Here is a 19,292-nt window from a genome sequence, read left to right as displayed (position 1 = left end):
CCACTCCTTGGAAGGAAGATGGGGCAATCTACTTCTGTAGTGATATTGCCTCGGAATCCCAAGGAGGGGTTGCTATGAGTCGAGCCCGACTCGACGGCACATAACAACAACACACACACCAACCAGTTAATTCTGATCTCTGTGAAATGTCCTCAATATCATAGTTTTCTGGTCTCATAAAAGTTGCTCCCTTTGGAATTTAGATTAATTGAATGTATTGTTTAGATAGTGTATTTAGGTTTTACCCTTCAATTAAGCAATTTTTCAAATTAAAATGTTTGGCACACCCTCTAAAGTGGCTATAACGAAAAATAAAAACACAAAATAACAAGTGTTGGTGAGAATATGGAAAAGTTACAAACTTCATACACTGCTGGTGGGAGTGTAAAATGGTTTGGCTGCTGTGGAAAACAGTTCCTCAGAAGGTTAAACATAGAATAACCATGTGGCCCAATAATTCCAATAGATAGATAAATAGAAATAACCAAAGTATCCATCAACTGATGAATGGATAAACAAAACATGATATCCATCAAAAGGAATGAAGTACAGATACACGGTACAACAGGAATGAGCCTTAAAAACATTATGGTAGTGGTAGAAGCCAGACACAAAAGCTCACACATTCCATGATTCCATTTATATGAAATATACAGAATAGGTAAATCCATACACAGAAAAGACTAGTGATTGATTGCCAGGGACTGGGGGAGGGAGAGCAGGGACGTGGAGAGTAACTGCCTAATGAGTATGGAGTTTTATTTTGGAACTAGACAAAAGTGGTGGTTGTACACATTATAAATGTACTAAATGCCACCAAACTGTTCACTTTAAATTAGCTAATTTTATGTGATATGAATTTTACCTCAATAGGAATAAAATCTTTGACTGTACTGTTCAAATGAATGTTTCTCTGTTAAGGTCATTGTCATAGCACCTGTTTAATAATGAGATCTTATGCTTTGTTCAGGAGTTCTGGTGGCACAGTGCGTAAGGTATTAGGCTGTTAACCAAAAGATTAGCAGTTCAAACCCACCAGCTATTCCATGGGAGAAAGATGAGGCAGTCTGATCCCATGAAGATTTATAGCCTTGGAAACCCTATGGGGCAGTTCTACTCTGTCCTATAGGGTGACTATGGGTTGGAATTGGGTCAATGGTAGTGGGTTTAGTTTGGGATTTTAGCCTTGTTCATGTTTCAGGAGTGTTGGCTTAGAGAGACTGAGTACTAAGATGGTATGGTATGATTTTTACCTGGTAATAAGAAAATGAATAGTATGAGTAATCTGGTTAGTGCAGATAACCAATATAGATGATTCACTCCATAGTCTAGAAACTTCAGTAAGTTCTTTCATCAGTGAAAGCCACTTTCATTCAAACTTTATACACTGAGCACCTCTTATATGTCAGTCGCTGTTTTAGGGACTGGAGATATAAAGAGTAACAAAATAGAACCAAAATCTCTGCCCTTTGGAACTAGCATTCTATAGAGAAAAAATAAATAGGAAATACAATAGGATGTGCCAGGAAAGAAGCAGCCATTTTAAATAGAGTAATCAGGGAAAGTAAATTTTAATAAGACGCCTGAAAGAGATGAGGGAACAAGCTATTCAGGACTCTGGGGAAAGAATGTGCCAGGCAGGGATAGCAGCAAAGCTTAATGAGATCCTAAAGCACAAATATGGTAGGCATGTTTGAGGGCTAGTGGGGGAGGGGGCTGAATGAGAGAGGGGTGGAGAGGATAGAAGGAAGTAAGACCAGAAATAATGGAGGACAGAAAATATAGGGCCTTGAAGGCCATTTAAGTAGTTATTGGGTGGTGCAGTGGTTAACATGTTTGGCTACTAATTGGAAGGTTGAAAACTGGATTCCTCCCAGTGTCTCCTTGAAAGATTTGACAATCTGCTTCTGAAAAATCAGCCACTGAACCCTGTGAAACACAGTTCTACTCTGACACACATGGGATCACCATGAGTTGGGATCAACTCCAAGGCAACTGGTGGTTAGGCCATTTTAAAGACCGTATGTATTTAGTGAAGGAGCTCTGATGGTGTAGTGGTTAAGGCATTTGGCTGCTAACCAAAAGGTCAGTGGTTTAAAACAACCAGCCACTCCATGGAAGAAAAATGAGGCAGTCTGCTTCCATAAAGATTTACAGCCTTGGAAACCCAGTGGGGCTCTCCATGAATTGGAATGATTCGATGGCAATGATTTTGGTTTTATTTTTTGATATGTATTTAGTACACACTAAATATCCTTAACTGATCCAGGTAAGGGGAGGGAGGGAGAGAACCCACCCAGGCAGGAAGCCACAGGAAGAAGCCAGGGCCCATGGCTGGAACAGGTAGGGGGAAGGCCAGGAAGTGGGTGCAGAGGTTTGGAACAGCTAAGGGAGATGAACTTGTCTGTCAGTTTGTCCTACTATGGTGGCTTGTGTGTTGCTGTGAGGCTGGAGGCTGTACCACCAACATTTCAAACACCATGCAGGGTTGCCCATGGTGGACAGGTTTCAGCAGAGCTTCCACACTAAGAAAAACTTGGAAGAAGTAAGAGACCATCTACTTCTCAAAGAAATGGCCAGGGAAAACCTTATGAATAGCAGAGAAACACTGTCTGTTACATTACTGGACAACTTTATGAATAGCCCTAGAACACTGTTCAATACAGTGCCAGAATATATGTCCCTCAGGTCAGAAGGCACTCAAAATACGACTGGAAAGGAGCTGCCTCATCAGAGTAGAATCGACCTTAATCATATGGATAAATTAAACCTTTCAGGACCTCCATTTGCTGATGTGGCACAACTCAAACTGAGGAGAAACATCCATTAATAATCGGAGCATGGAATGTACGAAGTATGCAAAAAGAAAAAAAAAACTCACTGCCGTCGAGATGCATCTGACTCATAGCAACCCCTCCTTGGGTTTCTGAGACAGTATCACTACGGAAGTAAATTGCCCAACCTTCCTTTCAAGGAGTGTCTAGTGGGTTTGAACTGCCAGCCTTCTGGTTAGCAGTCAAGTGCCTTAGGCACCATGCCACCAGAGTCTAGGAAAATTGGAAGTTGTCAAAAATGAAATGGAATGCATAAAAATCGATATCCTAGGCATTAGTGAGATGAAATGGACTTGTTGTGGCCATTTTGAATCAGACAACCATATGATCTACTATGCTTGGAATGACAAATTGAAGAGGAATGGGGTGACATTTATCATCACAAAGAATGTTTAAGATCTGTCCTGAAGTATAATGCTGTCAATGATAGAATAATATCCACACACCTACAAGAATAGCCATTTAATACTTCTATTATTCAAATTTACACACCAACCACCAAAGCCAAAGATGAAGAAATTGAAGATTTTTACCAACTTCCACAGGCTGAAATTGACTAAACATGCAATCAAGATGTGCTGATTATCACTGGTGATTGGAATGCAAAAGTTGCAAACAAAGAAGAATCACCAGTAGTTGGAAAATTTGGCCTTGGTGATAGCAATAATGCTGGAGATTGCAGGATAGAATTTTGTAAGACCAACAACTTATTCACTGCAAATATCTTTTTTCAATAACACAAATGGCAGCTATACACATTGACTTCACCAGATGGAGTGCACAGGAATCAGACTGACCTCATCTGTGGCAAGAGGCGATAGAGAAGCTCAATATCTTCACCCAAAACAAGGCCAGGAGTTGATTGTGGAACAGACCATCAATTGCTCATATACAAGTTCAAGTTGAAGTTGAAGACAATTAAGTCCACGAGAGCCAAAATATGACCTTAATTATATCCTCCCTGAATTTAGAGACCATCTAAAGAATAGATTTGATGCATTGAACACCAATGACCAAAAACCAGAGGAATTTTGGGATGACATCAAGAACATCATCCATGAAGAAATCAAAAGGTCATTGAAAAGACAGGAAATGATGAAAAGATCAAAATGGATGTCAGAAGAGACTCTGAAACTTGCCCTTGAACGTGAAGTAGCTAAAGCAAATAGAAGAAATAACAAGATAAAAGAGCTAAACAGATTTCAAAGAGAAGACAAAGTCAATTATTATAATGAAATGGTGCAAAGACCTGGAGTTAGAAAACGAAAAGATGAAAATACTATGTCCTGGAGGAAGTGCAGCTTGAATGCTCATTGGAAGTGAGAATGGCCAGACTTCATCTCACCTACTTTGATCATATTGTAAGAAGAGACTATTCCTGGAGAAGGATATCATGCTTGGTAAAGTGAAAGGTCAATGAAAGTGGGGAAGGCCCTCAATGAAATGGATTGACACAGTTGCTACAACAATGGGCTCAGGTATAGTGGGGATCATGGAGCTAGCACAGGACAGAGCAGTCACTATGAATCAGAGATGACTCGATGGCAGCTAACAACAACAACATCATTTTGTAAAATGGAAAACCATTTTAAAAGGATCACTCTGGCTGCCCTGTTGAGGCTAAATAGTGGAGTGGAAGCAGGGACACCATGTAGGAGACCATTGTAATAATCCAAGTGTTGATGATGGTGGCTTGGTAGCAATGGGAATGATGAGAAGTAGTTGGATTCTGGATATATTTTGCTAAACTGTATCAAGAGAAAGAACAGAATCAAAGATAGATCTAAGATTTTTGGCCTGAAGAACAGGAAAGATGTAAGATGCTATTTAATGAGAGAACATGCAGGAAGAGCTGGTTTGGCAGAGCAGATTGGAGTGTTTTGATGTGTTAAATTTGAGATGCCTATTAAGTGAAGATGTAGAGTAAGCAGTTTGATATATGAGTCTGATGTTCAGGAGAAAGCTCTGGGCTGGAGGCCAGGCCCCATAAGGAAAGAAAGTATGGAAACCCGCAGCCTGGCTTTAAACGTTCATTCCACTGTGTGAACTTGGACAAGGTTTTTCTCCCTTCTGGCTTCCTTTTCCTCATCTGTAAAGTAGAGATGGTATGACTAATCTTATGGCACATTTGGAAGGGTAAATGAAATAGTGTATGAGAAAAAATAACACACCGTATATAATGTTGTTGTTGTTAGTTGCCTTCAAGTCAGCTGTAACCCACAGCAACCATACATAGAACAGAACATGGCCCATTCTTCACCATCTTCCTGATTATTGTCTGTTTGAGTCCACTGTTGTGGCTATCCTATCAGTCCATCTCACTGAGGGTTTCCCTCATTTTCTCTGACTTCTGCTTTACCAAACAAGATGTTATTTTTAGCAATTAATTTTTCCTGATGTATTGTTCAAAGAAAGCAAGACAAAGTCTCACCACCTTGTTTCTAAGGAGCGTTCTCATTGTAGCAGATAATAAACCAAAACCAAACCCATTGCCGTTGAGTCAATTCCAATTCATAATAGTAAATAATAGGAGATCAATAACTATCTGTCCTCCTCCCAACCCCCTTCAGATTGCTAGACTGTTTAGGCAAGGCCAGGATTGATAACACGAGTCAGGAAATGCCTAGAGTGCCCATATGAGGAGTGGGAATTCAATCCTTAAGCAACAGAAACATTTCCATGGGAAGTTTTTGAGTGAAAAGTCGTGTGTTTGTTTGGTTAGCATGGATTGGATGGTGGGAAGACAGTGGCCAGGGAGATGAGCTAGGATGTGTTGTGAAGCACTGGAGATACAGGGTCAGGGGCCAGGGGCACAGTGGTGGCAGTGAAGACTCCATCGGGGATGAAGCCACTCTCAGTCTCCCTAGGTCACTAGAATTCCAACAAAGGCTTTCGCTGAGCCAACACTCTGTGAGTCCCTGAGGCTCCAACTGGCTTATTTCCTAGCAGCTTTATCCAAGGACACAAAGGAGAGCCTGTTACTATCTCACAGCAAACATCTCCTCACCTGTGCAGTCTCCCAGCCTGGCCCCATGCCTACCAATTTAAGCAAAGTTTCCGAATCACTCATCCTGTTCCGTGAAATGGCAGAAGCCTCAGATCCAGCTGTCAGCAGGAAATTTACTCCCCTCCAGAGTCCCCTAATCTTAATTCTCTTTGCCTGAAAGAGCGAATGCAACCATTCGGGTTAAATGTCTCCCTTTTTCCCTAGTAATAGCTTTGGACAGGCTACTGGCTCACCCATGAGTGAAAGATGAACAATTGAGGTTCAGTCTCAAGCTCAGCAGCTTCCTTTAAGGTCCCCTCTCACCTGGGTATGGACTCGTCTACTCTCACACAAATAGAGCAAAATTGAGAAAATAGTAAGAGGAGAGTTAGTGTTGCTTTCCAAAGGACTGAGAAGAGTGAAATTGGTCTGACCTACCACATTGGCAGTATCTTGCTTCCTAGAGGTTGAACACTGGCATCTCTTGAGATAGATCTAGGTCCCTGGTGGTGCAAATGTTTGCACTTGACAACTAACCTAAAGGTTGGTGGTTCAAACCCACCAGTGGCACCACGGAATAAAGGCCTGGCAATCTGCTTTCATAAAGATTACCCCACATAGAACAGTTCTACTCTGTAACTCATGGGGTCATCATGAGTCAGAATTGACTTGAATTCACTGAGTTTGCTTTTTCTTGGTTTTTGGAGTAGATCTGGCCAGTCGCTCCACAGGAGAAATGTGAGACAGTCTGCTTTCGTAAAGATTTATGGCCTTGGAAACTCTATGGGGCAGTTCTGCTCTCTCCCATAGGGTCACCATGAGTTGGAATTGACTTGATGGCAGTGGGTTTAGCTTTGGTTCTCTCCTGCAGATGTGTTTTATTTAGCCCACACAGTATTTTAAATGATTTTGGATTTGTTGCCAACTTTTAAAAATGAAGAGATTAAACACTAAAAATTGAATTTCAGCTTCCAAATTGCTTGCTCCTCGGAAGGAAGGTTGGGCAATCTACTTCTATAGTGATACTGCCTCAGAAACCCAAGGAGCGGTCACTATGAGTCTGGTCCGACTCAACGGCACATAACAACAACAACAACAAACTGCTTGCTTGCTCAGGCAACACTGGACTGGTGTTCTGAAGGTAACACTCCACAGAGCTCTGCCTTTAAATTGGAACAGCGCTGCTCCCCGCAGTCCCCACCCAGCCTTGCCTCACTCATTTCCTCACCTGACTAGCATTTGAGCGTGCAAGCCTGTGGTTTAAGGGAAGATCAGACTGGGCAGTGCAAGTTAATGAATTCAAAGTAAGGCACTGACTCAGTGTTTACCTAATGCAGAATAGAACAGAGAGGGAAAGAATGTGAGCGACTGAGAGTGATCAAAGGGAGATTGTGTCATTAGCCAGACAGTTATAATGCGGGTATTGCAGCTGGCTTTCTTGTGGGCAACTTTTCTTGCTCTGTTGTAAGCGGACAAGTACACCTTCGGGAGGGAGCACTCCCACCACAGACCAGCTTGAACTGCCCAGTGGGCTGAATTCTGTGAATGAGGCCTGGGGTCCATCCTGCTTCCAGTTTCCACCTCCTATTAACAGTGAAATAGACTCAGGAATTTTTTCAAGAAAGAGGTTCATTTTTCCTCCCTACACTTGGCCCCACACACACACAAAAAGAGACCAAAATTCCAAGGCACACCTAGTGTTAGCATCCTTATATTAAGACCAGTTTGCCTCCGCTCAGTTCTATATAGGCACTCAGGACACCACCTTCATTATTAACAAGAAAACTGATTGTAAGAGTTGTTTTGTTCAGCAGGGAGTGTCTGCATGGTGCAAACGGTTAATGTGCTCCACTGCTAACCAAGAGATTGGAAGTTCAAGTCCACCCAGAGCTGCACCAGAGGAAAGGCCTGATGATCTGTTTCCAGAAATCCTGTGGAGCACATGTCTACTTCGACACACATGGGATCACCATGAGTCAGGGTCAACTTGGTTTAGTTTAGTTTTGTTTTTTGTTTAACAGACAACATATCCAAAGTTCGTGGCTTATTTGAAAAATGATTTCCCATGTTTCTTGAATTCATCCTTCAAGTTCATGGCCATCACCCATCACCACCTGAGGTACTTAGTGCTCAGGATAACTAAACCAAACCCACTGCTGTGGAGTTGACTCTGACTCATAGACTCTATAGGACAAAGGAGAACTGCCCCGTACGGTTTCCAAGGCTGTAAATCTTTGCAGAAGCAGACTGCTACATCTTTCTGCTGCGAAGCAACTAGTGGGTTCAAACTGCCTACTTTTCAGTTAGCAGCCGAGCGCCTTAACCACTGTGACACCAGGGCTCTTTCAAGAGAATGAAAAAAAAAAAACCCTCACTGCCATTGAGTCGATTCACTTATAGCATATCTCCCTTTGGGTTTCCAAGGTGGTAAATCTTTACGGAAGTAGATTGCCCTATCTTCCTTCCATGGAATGGCTGGTGGGTTTGAACTACCAACCTTCTGGTAAGCAGTCAAGTGCCTTAGGTACTACATACACCCAGAGCTCCTTCAAGATAACGAAACCAAAACCAAAAAGCCTTTGCTATCCTATTGATTGCAACTCATAGTGACCGTCATTGGGTTTCTGAGGCCTTAAATCTTTACGGAAGTAGATTGCCCAGTCTTGCTTCCACAGAGTGGCTGATGGGTTTGAACCACCAACCTTCTGGTTAGCAGTCAGATGCCTTAGGCGCTGTGCTAACAGAGCTCCTTCGAGGTAATGAAAAGGAAGAATAAATTCTCGTTGTTCTGAACACAGCCCAGCCAGGGTTCGTTGTTATGCTCCTGTACTGGCCAATGCTAATCAGTTCTTCTCTTCCAATCCCCTTTTATGCTTGTAAATCAAGAGGCCCTAGGATTAGTCACCTCAAAACAGATAACTAGTAAGTACAAGCAGCTACCTTCATAGATCAGTCTGTGCCTCAGATTCAAGCTAAGCCAAGAGGTAGGGAAAGCCAGTATTATACAAGCATGAGTTTCTTAAGCAGAATCTTTTCTGCACAGTTATGAGTCTGAACATCTACATCTAGATTCTTCACCGTCCCTAGCTGTTGTAAAGTCATATTAGAGGCCAATATATAGATAGATAGATATAGATATATATGTTGTTGTTGTTATATGCTGTCGAGTCAGCCCCGACTCATAGCGACCCCTCCTTGGGTTTCCGAGGCAGTACCACTACAGAAGTAGGATTGCCCAACCTTTCTTCCAAGGAGTGGCTGGTAGGTTTGAACCACCAGCCTTCTGGTGAGCAGTCAAGTGTATATATATATATATATATATGTACCCATTTTATGGGGTGTGGTTGTTGTTGTTGTTGTTATGTGCCGTCGAGTCGGCCCCGACTCATAGCGACCCCTCCTTGGGTTTCCAAGGCAGTATCACTACGGAAGTAGGATTGCCCAACCTTCCTTCTGAGGAGTGGCTGGTGGGTTTGAACCGCCAGCCTTCTGGTTAGCAGTCAAGTGCTTTAGCCACTATGCTACCAGAGCTCCTATGGGGTGTGGTAGTTAAGTTTATATGTCAACATGGCTGGGGTAGTTAAGTTTATATGTCAACTGAGTGGCTGAGCAGCTGGATGTAGTATCCCCCATGATGAGACTAGTAATCAACTCCATGGTGGAAGCTACTGTGAGCAGCTGAGTAGCTGCCTTAGGGATGTGGTATACTCCCAGTAGGTTAGGAAAAGCTTTAGGAATGGTCTGCAGCTTTTGGCATGCTTGAATCCTGCATGTAGCTGAGGCCTTATTCAGTGGCCTGGCATGTTGTTTGCTGATCTTGGGACTCTTTATTGTTGGTAGGTGTCCTCGAGTCAGCTCCAATTCATAGTGACCCTATGTACAACAGAATGAAACACTGCCCGGTCCTGTGTCATTCTCACTATACTTGTTATACCTGAGCCCATTGTTGCAGCCACTATCAATCTTATTGAGGTCCTTTTCCTTTTTCCTTGACCTTCCACTTTACCAAGCAATGATATCCTTCTCCAGAGAATTGTCCCTTCTGACAACATGGCCAAAGTAGGTCAAACAAAGTCTGGCCATTCTTGCTTCCAAGAACCATTCTGGCTGCACTTCTTCCAGGACAGATTTGTTAGTTCTTGTGGCAGTCCACGGTACTTTCAGTATTCTTCACCAACACCACAACTCCAAAACATCAACTCCTCTTCGGCCTTCCGTATTCATCCTCCAGCTTTCACATGCAGAGGAGACAATTGAAAATACCATGGCTTGGGTTAGGGGCACCTTAGTCTTCAAAGAGACATTTTGCTCTTCAGCACTTTAAAGAGGTCTTTTGCAGCAGATTTGCCCAGTGCAATACGTCATCTTGATATATTGACTAATGCTTCCACTGATGTTGATTGTGGAACCAAGTAATATGAAATCTTTGACAGCATCAATCTTTTCTTCATTTATCATGATGCTGTGTATAGGTCCCGTTGCAAGGATTTTTGTTTTCTTTATGCTGCAATGTAATCCATACTGCACACTGTAGTCTTTAATCTTTATCAGCAAGTGCTTCAAGTCATCTTCACTTTCAGCAAACACAGCTGTGTTGTCCACATGTTGCAGGTTGTTAATGAGTCTTCCTCCAATCTTAATGCCATGGTCTTCTTCATATAGTCCACCTACTTGAATTATTTGCTCAGCACACAGATTGAATAAATATGGTGAAAGGATAGAACCCTGATGCACATCCTTCCTGAATTTAAACCATGTAGTGTCCCCTTGTTCTGTTCGAACGACAGCCTCCTGGTCTGTGTACAGGTTCATCATGAGCACAATTAAGTGTTCTGGAGTTCCCATGCTTTTCAATGTTATCCATAATTTGTTATGATCCACACAATAGAATGATTTTGTATAGTCAGTAAAACACAAGTAAATATCTTTCTGGTATTCTTTGCTTTCAGCCAAGATCCATCTGACATCAGCAGTGATATCCCTCATTCCACATCCTTTTCTAAATTCAGCTTGAATTTCTGATTGTTCTCTGTCAGTATACTGCGGCAACTGTTTTTGAATTATCTTCAGCAAAGTTTTACTTGCGTGTGATATTAGTATCATTCAATAATTTCCACATTCTGTGGGATCGCCTTCCTTTGGAATGGGTACAAATATGGATCTCTTCAAGTCAGTTGGCCAGGTAACTCTCTTCCAAATTTCTTGGCATAGACGAGTGAGTGCCTCCAGCATGGCATCCATTTGTTGAAACATCTCAATGGGTACTCCTTCAATTCCTGGAGCCTTGTTCTCACCACTTCCATCAGTGCAGCTTCAACTTCTTCCTTCAATACCATTGTGGTCTTGATCATATGTCATCTGCTGAAATGGATGAACATCAACCAATTTTTTTTGGTACAGTAACTGTGTATTCCTTTCCTCTTCTCTTGATGTTTCCTATATCATTCAATATTTTGCCCCTAGAATCTTTCAATATTGCAACTTGAGGCTTGAATTTTTTTTTTCCCCTCAGTTCTTTCAGCTTGAGAAATGCTGAGTGTGTTCTTCCCTTTTGGTTTTCTAACTCCAGGTCTTTGCAAATTTCATTAATTGAAATAATTGACTCTTTCTTCTAGAGCTGCTCTTTGAAATCTTCTGTTTAGCTCTTTTATCTTGTCATGTCTTCCATTTGCTTTAGCTACTCTACATTCAAGGGCAAGTTTCAGAGTTTCTTCTGACATCCATTTTGGTCTTTTCTTCCTTTCCTGTCTTTTTAATGACCTTTTGCTTTTGTCATGAATGATGTTCTTAATGTCATCCCACAATTACTCTGTTTTGTGGTCATTGGTGTTCAATAAATCAAATCTGTTCTTCAGATGGTCTCTAAAACTCAAGAGGAATATAATCAAGCCAGCTGCTGGCCTTGTTTTGGCTGAAGATAGTGAGTTTCTCCAACACCTCTTGCCACAGGTGTGGTCAATCTGATTCCTTTGTACTCTATCTGGCAAAGTCCACATGGATAGCCACCATTTATGTTGTTGAGAAAAGGTATTTGCAATGAATAAGTCATTGGTCTTGCAAAATTCTATCATGCAATCTCCAGCATTATTTCTATCACCAAGACCGTATTTTCCAACTACTGGTGATTCTTCTTTGTTTCCAACTTTTGCACTTAATCACCAGTAATAATCGATACATCTAGATTGCATATTTGGTCAATTTCAGACTGTAAATGTTGGTAAAAATCTTCAGTTTCCTCATCTTTGGCTTTTGTGGTTGGTACACAAATTTGAATAATAGTAGTATTAACTGGTCTTCCTTATAGGCATATGGATGGTATACTATCATACAGCATTGTATTTCAGGATAGATCTTGAAACATTCTTTGTGACAAGGAATGCCAGGCCATTCCTCTTTAATTTCTCATTCCTGGCATAGTATATCATATGGTTGTCTGATTCAAAATGGCCAAAACCAGTCCATTTCAGCTCACTAATGCCTAGGATATTGATCTTTAAGCATTCCATTTCATTTTTGACAATTTCTAATTTTCCTACATTCATACTTCATACATTCCATGTTCTGATTATTAATGAATATTTGCAGCTGTTTCTTCTCATTTGAGTCATGCCACATCAGGAAATGGAGATTCCAAAAGCTTTACTCCACCCACATCATTAAGGTCAGCTCTTCTCTGAAGAGTTAGCTCTTCCAGGCATCTTTTGAGTGCCCTCTAACCTGAGAGACTCATCTTCCAGCACTATATCGGACAATGTTTCAAGGCTGTTCATAAAGATTTCCAGTAATATATCAGACAGTGTTTCACTGTTATTCATAAGGTTTTCACTGGCCAATTCTTTGAGAAGTGGATGGTCCCTTCCTTCTTCCAAGTTTGTCTTAGTCTAGAAGCGCCACTGAAACCTATCCACCATGGGTGACCCTGCTGGTATTTGAAATACCAGTGGCATAGCCTCCAGCCTCACAACAACACACAAGCCACCACAGTATAACAAACTGACAGACAGATGAGTGGTGGTGGGGATGCTTAACAGACTTGAATCAATGGCCTGCTGTATAGTTTGTTAATACTGGAACTGTGCCATTTTTATTTGTTGACCTTGGGTTTGTCAGCCTCAGCAGCCAGCAGCTGACTGAGTGAAGAAAGCCTCTAGCTCCAGTGGGCCAGAAGTAAGAGGCAGAGCTGAAGCCCAAAGTCAAGTGGCTTTCACCCAGCCCCTAGAGCCCGGCACTTTGAACTCAGACTTCTAGCCTCCAAAAACTGTAAAAGAATAAAGTCCTGTTTGTTAAAGCCACCCATTTGTGGTATTTCTATTAGAGTGGCATGAAGTAACCAAACATGGAGTTTCCTTTCCTTTACCCAAGACTGTGTTTATAGAACCCCAACTTTTTGAAACAAAATGATTTCTTAAAGGCATAGTTTTGGGATTCAGATATTTTCAAATGCTTTAACCCTCTTTACTGATGTGCAGCAGAGTAAGATGTCACTTTCTTTCACCATGATATGCTGTGTCCCCCAGAAAACCACAGTTTCGTGTTTTTGCCAGCCATTCGTGGAAAATTCATTCCCTGCTCTGGCAAATGGTCAAGGGCATTACTGCCCTGAGAAAAGAAGAACTATTTCCAGACTAACTAAATGGTCTTGGAACTTCCTTCCCATGCATTGCTAACTTAATACTGCTGGCCAGCCTGGAAGTGTTCCGCTCATGTATTTACAACTTTGGAGCTGTTCAAACACATGCTGACTTTTATTTTTTCCATCACCCAGTGCTTTCTTCCAATTTGTGAGTTTTCCATATCAGTTCCTTTGCTATTTTTAAGCAGAACAATTCCAAGCCAAAGAAGCTAATCAGTACAGTAGAACCTCACCATTCAAGCAGGGAGCTTGAACTCTTCCAGGGAAGGAGGGAAAGCAGCAACAGGATGAGCTGAAGGCCTGCTTCTTCTCTCACATGAAAGCATGGTGTTGTATACTCTGTTGAGTTCTATTACACTAATATTAAGAACACATTTTATCAAATCCAAGATGCCATGGATTATAAGAGGCATCATACTTGTGTACCAATAAGAACAGAAAATTAAAATAACAAAAACCTACCTCCAGTTAAACTTTCCTGAAACATCTTTAATGATGTTCTTGCAATGTGGGAACCAGTCACACCAGCCTCTTGTGGTTGTGAAATCCATTCAGAGGAATTTGGCAGCTTCTTCTGCCCTCACTTGCATTGCTTGGCATGTAATTGGCAATCCTTTTGAAAAATTCCAAAGACACTTTACATTGACTTAAAAAAACAAAACAACAACATGGTTGCCTTCAAGTTGGTTCCAACCCAAAGCAACCCCATGGGTTTCAGAGCAGAACTGTGCTCCATAGGGTTTTCAGTGTCTGTGACCATTTAGAAGTAGATCTTTCTTTGGAGGTGCTTCTACATAGATTTGAACCACCAACCTTTTGGTTAGCAGCCAAGTGCTTAATAGTTTGTGCCACCCAGGGACTCCTTCATTGCCTTGCATGAAGTCCTTCAAACTTCCCATAAAGCATTTTCTTTTTCTTTTGCAAGAAAATATGGAATTGCAGTTCTTCTTCTAATAATGAATTTTGCTTCATCAGTATTGAATTGACACTCTGCTGTTCTGTTTTAGAGATTTTCCATACATAGTAATGTGTTCATTTCAATGCTAAATCATAGTGTAATCTTTTCTAAAATATCTAAATGGCAATTAAACTCTGTAGTTTAGTACCAAGAGTATAAGCCATTCAATGGAAGTGACAAGATGGATATCTATCAACATGTCTACCAGGTGCAGGCAATTGCCTCTGTGTCAAGACTGCTGCCTATGACACCATCAATCACACATGCATCCTGATCTCAGAGATGTAAAAATGTGACAGAGCAGGCATCTTAGAATCAATGAGTTACAGGAATACCTACAATTTATTGAGAATTTACTATATACCTGGCAAGATACTGAATTCTTGGTAAGCTTAATGTCAATCACACCTCACAGCAACCCAGAAGTAGATAGAGATTAGGAAGTTGAGCCATTGTTAATAAATTGCCAAAATCACACAGCTAGGTGAGTTTCAGGGCAAGGATTCTGATTCAGACAATAGAGCCCTATTGTTATTGTTGTTGTTGTTGTTATGTGCTATTGAGTTGGACCCGACTCATAGCAACCCCTCCTTGGGTTTCCGAGGCAGTATCACTATGGAAGTAGATTGCCCCATCTTCCTTCCAAAGAAAGCAACCTACTATTTTGCCTATTCTGCAATTCTGCAAAGGAGCTCTTATGGCGAATGGGTAAGGCGTTTTTGGCTGCTAACCAGAAGGTTGGTGGTTCAAATCCACCAGCTGCTCCAGGGGAGGATGGTAGGGTAATCTACTTCCATAAAGATTTACAGCCTTGGAAACCCAGTGTGGGTCACTATGAGTTGGAACCAACTCAATGGCAGTGGGTTTGGGTGGGTGATTCTGAAGGTAATATAAATCATGTGAGTATATCACCTGTAGACTGTCCTTGCATTCAGTTTACTTTCAAGAGCATGAAACATCACTCCACATAGGCTTGTTGTTGTTAGTTGTCATTGAGTCTCTCCCAATTCATGGTGACCCCATGTGTACAGAGTAGAACTGCTCTGTAGAGTATGCAAGACTGTGAGTCTTTCAGAAGCAGATCACCTGCCCTGTCTTCCAGGGCACCTATGTGTAGGTTCAAAGCACCAGTCTTTCACCTGGTAATTTAGCATTGAACCCTTTGTGGCACCAAGGGAATGCCCAAAAGGGCTATCAAAGTGTTATTTAAAATAACTATATATGACTTTTTGTAAAGAATGGATAAAAATCATTAATAATTAGCATATCCATTATATGCAAATTGCCAGACATTAAAGGGGCTCAATAGAAATTATTTCTACCCTCACAACAAGTATGGAAGCTGGCGTGGCTGCCTGTTGCTGTTTCTTCACTACAGTGTGATGAGAGAGTCAAATCATCACTATTTCCTGCCACAACTCTACCTGAGAGCTGAAATGACTTGCCAATACCAAGCAGAAGTATGATCATGGCAAAATATGACCTTAGATCATCTCAGACATGGTCTCCTGACCCTTGAGCCTGCTCTTTCTCCACTTCTGTCTATTGCACTGATGACTTGCTTCTCACCAAGTTGTTTGTTTTTGTTTTTAACTGAGGTGAATGAATAAAACCAGCACCAGTTGCCATTCAGTTTATTTCAACTCATGACAAGTGCATGTGCACCACAATAGAACCATACTCCACAGGGTTTTCAATGGCTGATTTCTTAGAAGTACATCACCAGGCTTTTCTTCCAAGATGCCACTGGGTGGACTCTAACTTCCAACCTTTAGGTTAGCAGCTGAGAATGTAAAGCATTTCCACCACTCATAGACTCCAGTATGAATGAATAGAGACAAGGACCTTTTTGTTAAAGACTATAAAGCCATTTTAGTCTTCCAATGTTAGAATGAGTGAAATTTTTCAGTGAATGGAGTCCCCATTCCCCCTGGTCCTGGCCACTCACAGGGACAAAGAAGGCCCTTTCTGACCAAGCCAGTGGTAGAGAATGGAAGCCTGTCTCTAGAGGAAACAATGGTGAGCAAACTCCTGTGGCTTTAGGGCAATGGTGATTCTGCTTCCAGGAACGGTTAAATACAGAATCAGAGAGCAACTCTGTACTTGTGTTCAATGCTGTGGGTGATCTCAGTTGGGAGCTAACCCCAAAAGAAATCAGTGAGTGTTTGGTTTGTGTACAGGGCTATCATGGTCAAAATAAACACCAGCAAGGAATTACCAAGTCCAAACAGTTCAAGATCACCAGCCTCAAATCCTATTCATGTAGACACCACTACAAATTTCATAAATTTGCACTCTAATGGCCATTGCAGAGAGTCCTTTAAAGGCATGAAATAAACATCTTTTAAAATTATTTTCTCAATTCATTAATTCATTTGTTTGGCAACTATACATTGAGTTACCTACATGTGAAAAATGAGGGAGAACTACATGTGTAAGTAAATCAAGTGGTCTCAAGTCTAGCAAATATTTATCTTTTTTCTAATTCTATTTTAATAGTAATTCATTTTTATTGGGTTTTATGAAAGTATCCTTTCATACCAGGCTGGAAGTTCTCTCCTTCAGTGTAGTTTGAGTAGCACTGCAATAAGAAACTATAGAAGGGACAGCATGCTGCCTATCTTTCCACATGCATGTATCTGTGTAGCAGACATGGAACTTTGCTTAAGCATTGGGCTGCTAACGGAAAGAGTGCCAGGTCAAACCACAGGGGAAAAAAAGACATGTGATCTGCCCTCATAAAGATTAACCCAAAAACCCAAACCCACTGCCATCAAGTCAATTCCAGTGGGTCTCCAAGGCAACCCTCCTTGGGTTTCCAAGGCGATAAATCTTTATGGAAGTAGATTGCCTCATCTTCTTTCCACAGAGCAGCTGGTGGGTTTGAACCACCAACCTTCTGATTAGCCAGCAAATGTCTTAGGTACTTTGCCACCAGAGCTCCTTCTCATAGAGATTATTCAATAAACTTCAAACAGTTTCTATTATTGGCTTAATATGATTTTTTAAAAAAACTGTAATCTTTATGAAAAGATTTTTTTGTGTTTGTTTTTAATCATATTAAGCCAATAATAGAAATTGTTTGAAGTTTATTGAACATACAATTTGCAAATTGGGCTAATATTTCAACTAGAGTGTCAGAAATGTTCTACATATAAGAACTTCCAAAATTCTTATCTCAGATCTTATCAGCATTGCCATGGAAAAAGGTGAGAACAAAATTGATAAAGTTTGGTCAGGTAGGATTTTCAAAGAGCATTGCATTGAAGAACAATTAATTCCTGATTTACCCTAAACACAGCTCTCTGGCTGGCCTTTGGAGTCTGTTACCCAAAACTAACTGAATTTTTCAAAAGAGTACAGGGCAGGTTATAGAAACAGTCACTAAAGACATGACATATATATGCTAAAACAGCCTCTAGTCAGATCCTGGAGTTCCTGCTTCTCTAAGCTGGTTGCAGGTAAATAATTTTGTAAAAGAACCTCATGCCTGAAGGCAAATGTTTCCACTAAGCTGCTTACTAAGCTATTGTTTGACCTGAAGGGGACTCCAGAGAACCAATTTTTTCAAGGCTCAAAGGGACACCTAAGGGGAGTGGCCTATGTGAGTGAGTTACTCCATCTTCCATGAAAGCCAGAGATCTGGATTCCAGGAGAATCTAAACTCTTTCATCACAGCCAAGAAAACCCTATCAGGTAATTCTGTTATCACTTGGTGTCTTGCTGAGTCAAAAATCAACTGGACAGGACCTAACAACAACAATAGCAAACATGTATTTGAAGTGTGGTCCTGACTAAATAATGGCAGCAAACCTGAAGCCTGTTCTAACCTCCCCACTGGTTTTGTTACAGCTGTAAAGGTGCCTCCCACTATGGCCTGACCAAAGACAGGAAGAGGCGTTCACAAGATGGCGGGTCAGACGGCTGTGCTAGCCTCACAGCAATGCCACTCTCCCCAGAGGTTTCCGCAGCTGCCACCGTCTCCTTAATGACGGATGAGCCAGGCCTAGACAACCCTGCCTATATGTCCACAGCAGAGGAGGGCCAGCCAGCAAACAGCCCATTGGATACTGGCCGGAACAACCGAACTAGGAGTGAGTCAAATGGGTGGTTATACGGGAAAAGGCTCCTTGCCTTGGGGTTGCCCTCTGTGGAATATTCACTGGAAATTTCTAGAAATGTTTTTTAAGGGGAAATAATTCTGTTAGCTTTGGCAGCAACCCAATGTCCAATCCTCCAAAGTGAAATAAAACCACGAGTACCTCAGATTATTAAAACTGTATGTAATCTGACTTGGTGAAAGGAGTTGAAACTAGACCTAATGATTCATCAGTCCTACAGTGTCAGTTCCTTCCTATCTGTGCTGCTCAAGAAAAATGAAAAGTGCTATTATATTCAGTCCAGCCAAAAAGAAAAAAGAGCACAGTTCATTGTAGAAAACTCAGAAAATACAAGTAAGCAAATTCTATAATTCTAATACCTAGAGCTAATCCTGTTCATGTTTTATTGTATAGTGTGTATTAGAGTCTCTGGACGGTGCAAATGGTTAAGCACTGGACTGCTAACTGAAAAGTTCCCACCACCCGGTGGCACAAAGGCTGGCAACCTGCTTCTGAAAGACCACAGCCATGGAAACCTTATGCAAAATAGTTCTGCTCTGAAACCCATGGGGTCTTTATGGGTTGGAATCAACTTGAAAGCAACTTTGTTTTTTTTAAATGTTGTGTTGTTGTTTGCCGTTGAGTCAGACCCAAGTCATAGCAACCCCTCCTCGGGTTTCCGAGGCCGTATCACACAGAAGTAGATTGCCCAACCTTCCTTCTGAGGAGTGGCTGGTGGGTTTGAACCGCCAGCCTTCTGGTTAGCAGTCAAGTGCCTTAG

At 41.5% G+C, this 19,292-nt stretch overlaps 1 protein-coding gene across 1 annotated transcript in view; it reads left to right on the top strand.

Annotated features, from left to right (window-relative positions):
- Positions 1–19,292, top strand: part of LNX1 (ligand of numb-protein X 1) — a 136,731-nt gene that overhangs the window by 64,716 nt on the left and 52,723 nt on the right. The window contains exon 2 of the mRNA XM_007946202.1: positions 18,264–18,505. Coding sequence (XP_007944393.1) covers positions 18,264–18,505 — 242 coding nt within the window. The remainder of the gene's footprint in view (positions 1–18,263; positions 18,506–19,292) is intronic.

The sequence above is a fragment of the Orycteropus afer genome, unplaced genomic scaffold (genome assembly GCF_000298275.1).
Source record: "Orycteropus afer afer isolate SDZICR_OR568_19922 unplaced genomic scaffold, OryAfe1.0 scaffold00153, whole genome shotgun sequence".
Classification (NCBI taxonomy): Eukaryota; Metazoa; Chordata; class Mammalia; order Tubulidentata; family Orycteropodidae; genus Orycteropus; species Orycteropus afer.
The sequence above is the reverse complement of the archived record's forward strand: the minus strand, read 5'-3'. Positions and strand labels throughout refer to the sequence as shown.